At 35.4% G+C, this 13,923-nt stretch overlaps 1 protein-coding gene across 1 annotated transcript in view; it reads left to right on the plus strand.

The window, feature by feature from the left end:
- Window positions 1-13,923, plus strand: part of LOC109064962 (phosphatidylinositol 4-phosphate 3-kinase C2 domain-containing subunit beta-like) — a 40,396-nt gene that overhangs the window by 16,226 nt on the left and 10,247 nt on the right. The window contains exons 12-16 of the mRNA XM_042734213.1: window positions 1,902-2,024; window positions 2,500-2,667; window positions 3,548-3,659; window positions 7,751-7,893; window positions 12,947-13,135. Coding sequence (XP_042590147.1) covers window positions 1,902-2,024; window positions 2,500-2,667; window positions 3,548-3,659; window positions 7,751-7,893; window positions 12,947-13,135 — 735 coding nt within the window. The remainder of the gene's footprint in view (window positions 1-1,901; window positions 2,025-2,499; window positions 2,668-3,547; window positions 3,660-7,750; window positions 7,894-12,946; window positions 13,136-13,923) is intronic.

Genomic DNA, 13,923 nt, shown 5'->3' on the forward strand with positions numbered 1-13,923 from the left:
CATTAAATTAGCTGGTGAACCCAAATATAGAAGTTTGTGTGTTTAGGACAGACTTGATTTCAAAAGACTTGACCCCCCCCACACCCCACCCACCCATTCTCCCTATTCTCTATTTTGTTTATTACCAGATGATGGTTTTACTTGGTAAACTTTGTTAAACACTTGTTTAATAAGATCTTGCCAGAAAAAGGGTTTAGAATTTTATTTTTGTATTTTACACATCTTGTACATATTATTTTATTTTGTTTGTCTTATTTTTATACAACTATGTAATTGGTAGAAAATTAACACCACACAACACAGCTCTTGCCTTAAAATCTCAATTACCTACCTAAAGCATAAAGTAAAAGCTATGCCAGTCACATGGAACTCTGTGGATTTGTAATGGTCAAAAAAAGTCACTCAGTAATGGCAAAAATATGTCACTGAATTTAATGCAGACATGAACACATTTTTTATGCTGCTCTCCTAAATCATGCACACTGTTCGCATTTTCTCAGTCAGTGCTTTAAGATGATTAATTTGAAATTTAAAAGGATTAGTTAACCCAAAAATGAAAGTACTGTCATTTATTCACTGAATGACCTCCTTCTGTAAAACACTAATGGAAGAAAACGGTGCAATGGTGATGCGGAGGAGACAAATTGTTGAATATAGTCATTGTTATTTTTTTTCTTTGCGTACAAAAAGTATTATAGTGTATTTTTGTAGCTTTTTGTTGATTATTGTTGAGTCACTTGTGTTATTTTGGATTTTTTCTTACTACGTTTCTGGATGTTGATTGTGTTACTTACATTGCTGTCTATGGGAGGGTCAGAGAGCAATGGGAGGTTTGGAACAACACGAGGTTGAGTAGTTAATGAGTAACCCTTTAAAGTGCCCGTATTATGCCTTTTGAAATGTTACATTTCATGCAATGTGTCATGTCTGTATCTGCATAGTTGTGAAGCCGACATTGCACAATAAATAAAGTTATTGTCTATCAAAAAAAAAGAGTCTGCTCGCAATCGCCTAAACGAATCATCTGGAATTAGAATCTGTTACGGCTCTACGTCACAAAGTAACACATTTGCATAATGTCTATCCACATTCTACACTTGACACTTACCACTGAGAAACGTCTCTAGGGCTGTCATTCTGTCATGGCAATGGGCGTTTCATTTCCGATATGCCCTGTACGCATTAGGCCAAACCAGAGCCAATCTCTCTACGGCTCTGGACCAATCACAAAGGACTGCGCCATCTGACCAATCACAGCAGTGAGGGCTTACTGAAAGGAGGGGTTTAGAGAGACTGATTCTTTTAACTGCTTTGCACGAGTCGTTTACGAATCATTTAGAAATTAGGTCAAATTTTAAAAAAAAAATTGAGATTGCATGCATGTAAACCTGATTTAGATGACTCAAAAAACAATATTGGCAACCTTAAAAATGGCATAATAGGGGCACTTTAAGCTTAAAAAAAGATGCAAAACCACCATCATAGCATCTTAAACCTAGTCTATATGATTTGTGAGCTATATTACCATATGAGTTTTCTGATGTCATTATTCAGTCAGTTTTTACTGAAAATCTTGACAATGCAGCATTCACTGGATGTCTTTGGAGTACCAGTGTCTGATTTGTGAATGGGTCATTCTTTTGAATCAAATCATCTTGAAGAATCAGTTTGTTCAGTGCACAAAACTAGACTGAAAAAATAATTCGCACATCTAACTCATGGAGTCTCTGAGTTTAGCTCAGTTCACAATGCTTATCAGGTTAGCATCAGATCCCGGGAAAGGAAGGTTTTCAGTGATTTAATGTCCCAGAAATCTTGGCTTCTGTTAGGTGTAAGTTAATGCCACTTGATGATCTCACCCTCTTTTGTCTTTCTCTCTTTTACACATAACCCATCTACAGCTATGAAAATTTCTTCCTGTCCTGTTCTCTCACCCATGGCGGAGTGGAGCTTTGTGCCCCCCAGCACACCAGTAAACAGGCGGTCAGCAAATATCTCTTCCACCTGGTGGTGTGGGACCAGAGGTGAGCCTGACGCAAATCCACACACACTACACCGTCCCATAGATACTATCTCTTTAAGGTTTGTTGAAAATAAATAGCCTAGTGTTTGAACACGTTAGATCTAAGCTTGTTTACCAAGTGTTTCAGATGTCATATTTGAAAATAGCACATGCAGCTCAGCTTCCTGTGGCTGTTTTTATACTCTGCCGCCTTATTGTGTCTTTGGTATTGTTCAGGGATATTTTAGTGGACAATTGTCACTTTTTTTTTCTTTTTCATCCTGGTGAATATATTTAGTCGCATGGATGTAGGTGTGAGTTTATACTATTATAACTCCCAAGTATAGGTGTTTAAAAATAACATGTTCCCTTTGTTGTTGTTCTTAGTTTTGAGAAACTGTTTGAATTCCAATTTTATCCTTAACGAAGCATTATTTCAAAAACATGTTTCAAATTGGTTTTATACCAATTTTAATTTCGTCTTTTTCAAAATACAGAGTTTGCTTCCCCATCCAGTTCAATCAGTTACCGAGGGAGTCACAGCTGACTGTGACGCTATATGCCACCCCTGTATCGCCCCCTGGAGGTGCGGAAGAAAAGAGCAAGCAGAAACGCACCATTGAGGCTTTGGGTTGGGTTACCATGCCTTTATTCAACTTCAGACAGTAAGCATTGATATGTCTTTTTTTTTTAATTGCTGGCAGACTTTCTCATTTTGTGCATTTTTGTCATTGATAATGCCATGAGTGCATATAATACTGGAGGGCATGAAAACAGGCTCTTTAAGCACTAGAGTTCTGCTGATACTCACCTCCTACAGCAAATCAGTTGTGGTGATCAGAACAGGCTGACATCTGCAAGTTTAGTGCGGCCTACAAACACCACAAACATGCAAATTAGTGCAATTTTTTTTTTTTTTTTTTTTTTTTTTTTTAATTTTTTTTTTTTTTTTTTTTTTATGTGCACCAGTTCCTTAGCAGAAGTGGCAAATTGAAAAGCTGGTTGATATATCTAAAGCTGTGTAAATGCAAAAGTAAAATGAATTTGAAGACACACTGAACAAACATTTCATAGTCAAATGCACATATAAGTCCAACTAAATAAATGTATGTAATATGTTATACTTGAAACTTTTCGTCCTTTTGACTTCCATTTTCATGCAAGTTTGATCGGTCACAAAAAAAGCAGAGATAACATAAGTTATTGATTTTGTATCATTATTAGGAAGGCTGACATGTTTGCTTTAGAGTTTGTGTACAGGATCCATAAAAAAATGACTAGCAAAAATATAGTGCTGTCAAATGATTAATAGTGATTAATCACATCCAAAATAAAAGTTTGTGTGTACAGTTTTTGTTATAAAAACAAAACCTTTATTTTGGATGTGATTAATCATAATTAATCATTTGACAGCATTACAAATATATTTAGCTTTGTTTGAAAGATAAAGACATTAATATACTGAGGTCAAGTTTCTAATTGTCTGTATTCTGCATCCATAAGCGGATGTTAGGTGTTTTCTGACCCGGTTTACCTCTTCTTTAGTGTTCTGACGTGTGGGAGGAAGCTTCTGGGTCTCTGGCCTTCAACCCCCGGCGGTGGAAACGCTCGCTCCAGTATGCCCAACTTCAGCCAGCCAGACAGCGTCATCCTTCAGGTTCGGCCTTTTGCTCAATCCAAAGTGTAATCATATAGTAAACCGTTTCCCGCTTGTCCTACTTTATACTCTTACTTTTAACTCTGAATCATTCACGTTCTCAGTATCGTATATCGTTTGCTCACAACCACCTCCTCTTCCATACACTTATTTTTCTCCTTTGCCTCCTATAATGTGGTTGATCAGTCATTTATCCAAGATGTTGCCTTTTGCCTTTTTTTTTTTTTTTTTTTTTTTTTTTTTTTTTGAGGGTCATTTATGCATATGCACCCACTAAATTAACTATTGAGAACATATGCACAGTTAACAGGTTTAAGGTGTTTAAGCTGTACATTTTTGAAGGCATGTCTAGTTAGATTATATGTAAAAGAGTATAATGAAGGTATATGTGTAATGGAGCTTTTCTCCTTGGCTCGTAACTTTAGCAGTAATAGGGTCAGGCCAGTGTGCAGATGGAAATGTAGGAAGGAACCGTCTTGCAAAATGTCCTAAAAGTAGGTCATGTTGCTCTGCAGAGAGAGAGAGAGACAGATAGATACAGAATTTTTACTTTCATAACTTTCATATGCATCTAAAAAGCCCCAAACAAAATAAACATAGGAAACAGTCTGACAACACACAACTACATATTTTATCTGATTTTGTTGCTGCAAAAGGACATCAGCCCTTCTGTACAAGATAACTAGTAACATAGTACTTGTTTTGTTTTGAATCAGACATGAACAAACTTTTTCACCTAATTATTAGTTTCTTTTTGATAAATTCATTTAAAAAAGAACCTTCCATTTTTTTTAAAAGTGTTTTAAAAGAAGTCTCATGCTTATGAAGGCTTCATTTGTTTAATAATATAGTAAAAACAGATATATTGTGAAATACTATCACAATTTAATCAGCTGTTTTCTATTTTGCTATATTTTAAAATGTTGTTTATTCTTGTGATGGCAAAGCTGAATTTCAGTGTCACATGATCTTTTAGAAATCATTCTAATGTCCTGCTTAATATTTTTTTTGATGAATAGAAAGCATTTATTTGAAATGGAAATGTTTTGTAACATTATACATGTCTTTACAGTCACTTTTGATAATTTTAATGCATCCATTTTGAATAAAAGTATTAATTTCTAAAAATGTTAACTAAACTCAAACATTTGAAAAGGGAACGTTCCCTATGTATTTGACCTTTTACTGTATTTCTCAGACAAGGTGTGTACACATTACCATTCATAAGTATGGGTGATGTTTATAAATATTATATATTCTTATTACTCCATGCATAACACATGAGAATCCATGAGTTTTATCTCTGAGGTGGCATGTAAATTTACTTATACAGATGTCCCCTTGAGAAACCAATAAGGGCTGTACTCAGACGATCATCACAAACACCTGAGACGTCACCCCAGATCTTGTGCATGCTGAGTCACCACTTCCTCCACATGCAATAATCTCCTCTCTTAACACATTCAGATGTGAGATTTCACCGCCGCTCTCTGTAAACAACCTCCCCGTTGGTATTGTTCTGAAACTGTGTGGGAAATCACGTGTGTGCATGGTCTTCTCTTCACTCGGATGGGCCTCTGTGAAATTCCCACCCTCCACACAGGCCTCCTACTATACAATCCCCGTTCTTCTTTCTAGCATCTCTGTGTGCCAAACCAGCCCATAGTAGTGCCAATAGGGCTCTTTTGTGCCCGAATGGCATGGCTTTGTCTAAGGGCAGTGGGCTGTGCAGTTTAAACTGGGAGCGAAGCCTGGTCCTGTGCCTATTCAGTAGGTTCCTCCCCTCATTTAGGTGCTGGGGTTATTCAGTGCAGAGTTCCCTCAGTCAGTTCCTGCAATATGCCTGTTAAGCCAAGATGCATCTGGGTCTAATGACACATCTGGAGCTCGTTAAAACGATAATAATGTGCGCTCACTCCCATAAGCTTCTCTCCTTCTCTTATCCTCTTATCCATTGCTGTTTTATTCTTTCTCTTTCTCTGACCCCATTTTTCACACTCTTTTTCTTGTTTCTTTTCAATAAGTAAATATTTTTGTGGCTCTCATGCTGAATCAAGTCCTACTTATCAATTGACAAGTAATTAATTATTGCAAACTGCTGATGGAGTAAATGAGCATAAAGCAAACTGCAGTGCCTATTTGTTCATAAAGGGGCAGATATTAAGGGGGGAAATTGCAATATATATTAATTTCGTCTGTTAAAATTGTTGAAAGTTAAGCTTTGTCATTTAATGTGTTAGTGGTTTTTTTTTTTGGGTCAAAAGACAATATATCAGAAGCCTGATATTTAAAGCTGATATGTAGTCTACATCTGATGCTTCAATACTGTAATGGAAATGGCCAGTAATAGATACAAAAATAAATAAATATTCAGTCTGTTATTGTACATCTTTATTTTTTATGTTTTTAGGATGATTATTAAAATTGTAAAAAAAAATGATAAAAAATAATTGTAATATTTATTGGGGGCCCCCAGTTGAGAACGATTTAATTAGACAAAATTTATTATGTTTATTTTTTAATTAAGCTTAAACTATATTAATTTGAGATTTTATCTCCAAGTTTGAAGCATTATGAATTTTTGAAGCATGACAAGTTTTGTAGATTTGTTTTGTAGATTCTGCTTTTCCTTCATTCTAATAGATATGATTTATGTTTGTATGCATGTAGATTTACAGTAGTCAGGTTAGATGGCTTATTTAATTTTTCACAAACATAAAATACACTTCTAAATCATAAACAATTTAATGCATTGTCTGCCCCAAATAATTTTCATAGTTGAGTAGGAAATAGCTTCCCAGCGGTGTAACCGAGATTGCCGCTGATTGAACTGACTTGCCTTATGGGGGGAAAATTTGGTGTGAAGGTCATGAAATGGATGAGGGACTTGTGTGTTCTGCTCTGATAATGGATGAAGTGTGATGCTGAGAGGCATATGGCAATAAAGACTGGACTGATTTCAACCCGAGCTGACAGAAATGTGAAAACAGACCCAGATTCCCCTATCATGAGCTTTAATTGAAAGCTTTTTTCATTGATTTCTTGATTTTCACTTTTTTTTGGCACTGGGTGCATGTGGTCATAGTTCCGTTTGTCTTTAGCTGAATATATATTGGATCTCTGCTGTTAACATTTAGTGTTAGTGGTATTTAACTTGGCATGTTAAAGGTGAAAGCCTCAGCTGTTCATGGTGCTGTTATGGCTTTCAGCACTCGTGTTAACTGCTGCCAGCCGTGACCGTGAACCTCAGTGTTTGCTTTGGATCATAAACCTCCTAATTTCACTCTTGTGCCAGCTTTGCAACCCATGAGCTAGATTAAATTGGACCTGTGATAGCCATTTGTTTTCTTAACAGAAAAATTTTTGTTTGAGCTTTTCATTTCATTTTTTAGCTTAAATTGTAGCTGTGGTGTTGATTTGTTTGTTAAATGTTTGAGAGATATGTTAAATATTTGTGAAATACTTGCATTGATTTTGCTAGTGAAAAAGCTACATTTTGAATATGATCTCAATGCACTTTTTATTTGCCTTTTATTTTTGTTAAAGTTTGATTTATTTATGTCTATCTATCTATCTATCTATCTATCTATCTATCTATCTATCTATCTATCTATCTATCTATCTTTTTCATATCTCTATCTATCTATCGTATATCTATATATATATATGTTATCTATCTATCTATATGTGTGTGTGTGTGTGTGTGTGTGTATGTGTATATATATATATATATGTATATGTATATGTATATATTTTTTTCACCATTTGAACACGAAAAAAATCATTACAAATTTTATATATATGCAATTATTTTACTTTTTTTTTTTTTTTTTTTTTTTTTTATATATATATATTTTTTTTTTTTTTTTTTTTTTTTTTTTTTATATATGACTCATTACAAACATATAATGTGTATATATCTGTGTGTAAGATATAGATAAATGTTGAATTATTTTTTTTTTATGTTAATTTTTAGTATTAGGTCTGTTAGCTATTTTGATTGTATTCAGTTCTTTGTTTGTTTAAACCCTACTGTTTTTCTTGATTGTTTGTTTTTTTTTTTATCAACAACACTGTCCTGGTATTTTCAGGTGGACTTTCCCACTTCTTCTTTCGAAGTGCGCTTCAGCACTCCCGCTCCTGCAGAGTTCAGCCCCCAGTACGAGTTCTCTCGTCTGGATCAGCTCAGCCAGAGACAGCTACATGATGTCTTGCACAAGAAGTCCCTTTTCTGGTAAGTTGGAGGTCTGGTAATTCTAAAGCAGCTGACGCATCTTGATCTAATTATTTGTTTTACTGTTTTTGTTTTCAAGATCTTTCCGTGATCTCTCTGTCAGCATTTAAAATGCTAAATATACCTTGTAATACTGAACATTGCATATTTTCTATTAGATTAAGACAATATTCCCTCTTAAGTTCAACCAATACAATGCCAGGTTTATAATCCAGCTGGTTTTGAACCAGGTAACCACTATTGTCATCATTTTAGAACAACTGTGTGTGTTTGTACTGGCGCAAAATAGATTTGACAGATCAAAATTAAAATTGACGAAGCTTGATGTGCATTTATTTAATGACACCATGTTAGCTACTCCAGCTAAGTAATATTTAATTATGAAATAAAATGAAATAAAACAATTCATATTTATTATATATTTAATATATTGGTTAATTTATTAAAGGGATAGTTCACCCAAAAATAAAAATTCTGTCATTGATTACTAGCCCACATCTTGTTCCAAACCCGCAAGAGCTTTTGTTCATCTTCAGAACACAAATGAAGATATTTTTGATGAAATCCAAGAGCTTTCTGACCCTGCATAGACAGCAACACAACTGACACATTCAAGGCCCAGAAAGGTAGTTAGGATATTGTTAAAATAGTCCATGTGACATCAGTGTTTCAACCGTAATGTTATGAAGCTACAAGAATACTTTGTGCACAAAGCCCAAGCTTCCACTGAATTGATAAGCAAACATTAACGTAACAATGTTTGCTTCTCTAGTCAATGGAAGCTTGGACTGATTCTGAAAGAAGTTTGTAGATCTTCACTTGCTCAAAACCAGCAACATTTTGGTGGAAAAGAAATGGCTGAAAGCTGGTTCTCAGCTTTTTTGAGCCTGTGAGTTAAAAATCATATACATCTTACTTTCACATTCTAGCTCAGTCATGGAATGCACATAGTGGGCGTTCACACTGTAAACTGATAAACAGAGAATGCAGTGGGATGATATACAGACATGAAAGTTATGAAAACTGCATCTTCTCCAAGATAAGGATTGATTTAGTGTAACTGCCACCTCAGATAACTAGTTAATGCAAATTCAGATTCAGCTGTTGTTACACATTATTCATATTTCAGTGACACACAGCATGAAATCTCTTTTCCGCTCCCAAATGAGCATGTCTGCATGGGAACAGAGGTTGAAGAAGCTCAGAATGATGTTGAAGTGCTGATCAGACACTTATGAGAGGATGAAGCTGATGTCAGATCCTTCCTTGTTGCTAAGAGTTTAGACACCCAGCATTACCCACTTCCTTTTGTCTTCTGTGTTACTCTCTGCTTCCCCATCTCATCCCTCCTTTCAAGTGACAGTGAGAGGAATAGCGGGATTCATGCTGCGCTGGAAATGTTGGAATGTAAGAATGGTAGTCTGATGGGAGGGGGAGGAAAACAGGAAATGAGTACATGCACATTTTTTAACATTGCACAAATTATATATTTACAATGAGCATATACTGTACTATTGAATAGTAGAAAAAGATTAATACTGTTATGCATTAATCAAAAATAACAGTAAATACATTTTATGTTAAAGGTGTATATTTCAAATAACGTTTAACATAACAGGAGTTACATTATTTTTTTTTTTTTTGAAAGAAAAATTTTATACAGCAATGATGTATTAAATTAATCAAACATGACAGTAAAGATGTTTATGTTCCAAAAAAGACTGCTTTCAACAATGATAATAATGGGAAATGATAATGTTTTTACTGTATTTTTGATTACGTAAATGCAGCCTTAGTGAAAGTGAGACTGCTTTAAAAAATATTTAAAAAAAACTATCACATAGATCATGTGTAATTTTATAGTATAATGTTTCATATCTGTTATTATGATGCTATTTTATTACATTAAATAGAATATATAATTATCATCTGTATGTGAAAATCATTTCCTTATTGTGCTTTTATGGATCAGGTCTTTGTCTGGGGGCAGCTGTGGCCTAACGGTTAGAGATTTGGACTTGTAACCAGAAGGTCACAGGTTCGAGTCTCGGTGCTGGCAGGAGTTGTAGGTGGGAGGGAGTGAATGAACAGCGCTTTCTTCCACCCTCAATACCCACGGCTGAAGTGCCCTTGAGCAAGGCACTGAACCCCCAGTTGCTCCCCGGGCGCTGGATATAGCTGCCCACTGCTCCGGGTGTGTGTTCACGGTGTGTTCACTTCTCACTGCTGTGTGTGTGCACTTGGAAGGGTTAAATGCAGAGCACCAATTTCGAGTATGGGTTACCATACTTGACAAATGTCATGACTTTCACTTTTTTTTTTTTTCACTTATTCTATGTTTGAATATGAGGACATTTCTGGTACTCAGCAGGGCTTGGTACTCTACATTACTCACTTTGTTACAGTCAACTTTAGACCGCTGATGTAGATATCTTCCCCAGCTGGCTCTGTTCCTCTTCTCTTTCTCTCTCAGCTGTTTTTCCGCTCTGCCTCTGGTGCTCAGAGCCTGTGGAGCTCTGAAACATTTGCTGCACTGTAAAATCTGGAGCCACCCCAGCATGGAAATATTCAGTCATAAATTGTCTCCAGCTCTCCGATCAAAGGTTGAGCGTTTGAGCTGGGTGTGAACTGTCTTATCTGGCTTGAGTCAGCAGAGAGTTAATGTTTCTTGTCTTTGGTTCTAAAAACATAAACCATGGAGGGTGTTTAAAGGCAGCTTATCGATTCTAGAAACATTTGTTTCCATTATGAATATGGCATTATGGCTTATTCTCAGTTTTTTTGTTTTGTTTTGTTTTTTTATGAAGAAAGTGCTATTGACAAATTATACCTCATCTTTTTTATTGATGGGTGATCTGATTTAAGATTTTCATCTTGTGAACAATAAAATGGGCAAAAAGAAAAAAAATCCAACAAATTTACACTACCATTGTAGAATTTGGGGTCAGTAAGATTTTTTTCAGTGTTTTTAAAAAAATCTTTTTTTGTATATTTTATTGAATGCAGTAAATAGTAATATTGTGAGATATTACTATTTAAAATAACTCTTCCATTTTAATGTAATATTTAGATGTATGCTCTATTTTAATTCTGACCCCGAAACCCTAGCAGCTACCCAGAAAACCCTAGAAATTGCATGGTAACATGTAAGAAAAACACCCACAACACCCTTAAATTGGAAAGTTTATCTATCCACCAAAAGTTTCTACAAATCTAGACAGCTCTGTTTTTTGTTCCAGCAAGAACACTTATTAAATTTAGTATTAGATCAAGCCCATTAGGTTGTCATTTTCTATAGCGATTGATTCGCAGAAGGGCCTCTGGGTTGCCTTGGGCAACTGCAGCCAGAAATCAATACTCCTCCAGCCTCCTGTGAATTGTGGGATATGTAGTCATCTAATGACTGTAGTGTTTGTATGTTGCCGTGAAGAGTGTGGGTATGACTGTCTTTCAGAACCCTTCCCCCAGTATATTGAGCTGTCTGATGACTCCGTATGGTTACGGCCCAGCAGGAGCAGAAGTAATTTGATTCAGGGGTCCTGCCCTACAGCTGTCATCCCTAGAGGGAGAGGCCACTCCCCATCATCAGTTCATAAGCTCGCAGAAAAACAGTCGCTAAACAGTGGAGCTAATGTGTGTCTGCTTAAACAAATGACGTCCAACCACATGCTAGGATGAAGGACCCAAACACATGAAGTGTTTTTATGCATGGATAGTGTGTGTACAGACTATAGCTAGCTGTTGTTGATCCTCTGGTTTCAAATATTATTCATGAAAATTCAGTAGTTTAACTTGGCCTTCTGTAGTGTTTACCTCTGGACTCTGTGGGTTATGTGCATCAGTGTAGAAGAAAACATGCAGCATAAATTACCTAGAGATTGAGTGTGGTTATTTTCCATCCTTTACTGCAGTGAGAGCCCACGCATGGACACCTTCCTGGACACGATAGGCTGTCTTAATTGCTGTATCAGTGTCTTACTTTTGTCAAGATAGAAAGATTACTTTCTTTATCGGATTAGGTAATCGTTTTTTTGGACTATGATGTCATGTAGTAGATGACAGATTGCAAACCATGGCTGCCTGTCTGGAAACAACATTAAAAGATTTATGTTTGCTGTATGCTTGAGCTGTCATGAGAAATGTCTGTAGCTACAGTATGTATTAATTTCCATGAAACTGACCATCAGAACAATGGATTGGAAAAACAACATAAAAAAATCATATATTTAATGAATATTAATAATAATAATAATAATACATTTCTTTATATGACAAGTTGCTGTTTTCTTGTTTGTGCCAAAATAGAGTAAAAACAAACTTGTACAGCTCTTTTAAAATACATTTTAGATGCATTTTGCGATTTTGCATTAATTATATATTGTCATAAATATAATGTGTTAGGCATGTCAAATGATAGCACTTGGCATGTACAATATGTTGTAAGATAAGGCAAAATAAATTATATATATCTCTCAAATACCGGTGTATATGTAAAAAAAAAAAAAAAAAAAAAAAAAAAAAAAAACTTTTTATTATTATTATTGTTATTATTATATTTTAAATAAACTATTTAGTTTGTGCCAACGTGAAATAAAAACAAAACTTGTACAGTGTACACCTCATTTTGCAATTCTGTATTTATTATTTATCTCAAACTATAACCCATTGCACATGCAATAAGTTGCAAAAAAAGAAAAAAGTATTATAAAGTAAATATTTTGTTTATAACAAATATATATATATATATATATTTCAAACACTTTATAATGTAATTATTTTTGATATTACATTATTTTAAATAAATTATTATAAAAACAATTTTTCCATTTGCAGCATGTTGCATGCTCATCCAAGTGCCATAATTTATTGTCGTAAGATATAATAAAGAAATGTTTATATATTTGTATGTAGAAATGTACATAAAATACATATACAATGTCTTTATTTTTTTTCTTTATTTAACTGATTTATTATTTAAATATTTGTTTTAGAAGTTTGAGAGTGCTGTACACATTAGTTTACTCAACTTTTTATTGTTTATCCATTCATCTAGGTTGACTCCAGAGGACCGGCGTCTTTTGTGGGAGAAGCGTTATTTCTGCCACGTGGAAGCCAGTCGTCTGCCACTGGTCCTGGCCAGCGCACCCAGCTGGGAGTGGGCATGTCTGCCTGACATCTATGCCCTGCTCCGCCAGTGGGGATGCATGAACCACCTGGACACCCTAGGCCTGCTCAACGCCACGTGAGTGTTAATGTAACCATGGCAGCAGCTTGCTTCATTGTTTAGCTGGAGGCTAAGCAGAGCTTGACTGTCCTTCAACGGTTGGCAGTCAGGCTGATTTGAGTAGACCATGAAGAATTGACCTTTAGATTTGTCCAGAAGAGCACATGTGGACTGCAGATATCCAGTGGCTACTCACAACATTTACTGACATGGTGTTAAAGCTTTGTTAGTGTTAAAAATCAAATCAGCTTAACCAAAACCACCAGGGTGGTCTACTAGCTCTAACAAGGTTGACCAAGATGGGGTAATCCACCAAAAATGGAAAATTCTGTCTTTTACATCCCCTTATGTCATTCCAGACCTGACTTTATCTTTCTGTGAAACATAAGAGGTTATTTTGATGATTATTGGTAACTAAATGGTTTCAGTTCCCTTTGACTTCCATTGTATTTTTTGCTGATACAATAACATTCAATGGGAACCAAAACTGTTACCAACATTATTCCAAATATCATCTTTTAGGTTTAGCAGAAGAAAGTCAGTCATACACGATTAGAACAACTTTAGGGTGAATAAATGACAGAATTTTCGGTTTTCAGTGAACCTGTCCCATCCCCTTGACTTTGACCTAACCAGCTGGTAGCACAACTGATCAACCACCTAAACCAGCTTAAACTGGATAATGACCATAAATGACCAACACGAAACCATGTAAAACCATCAACCGTTTTGAAGAGTCGCAGATATTTTTCATATAAATTTTCTAAATGCATTTTATAGTGCCCACAAGCCAAAAAAGCACCATA

This window comes from Cyprinus carpio, chromosome B11 (genome assembly GCF_018340385.1).
Source record: "Cyprinus carpio isolate SPL01 chromosome B11, ASM1834038v1, whole genome shotgun sequence".
NCBI classification, from domain to species: domain Eukaryota; kingdom Metazoa; phylum Chordata; class Actinopteri; order Cypriniformes; family Cyprinidae; genus Cyprinus; species Cyprinus carpio.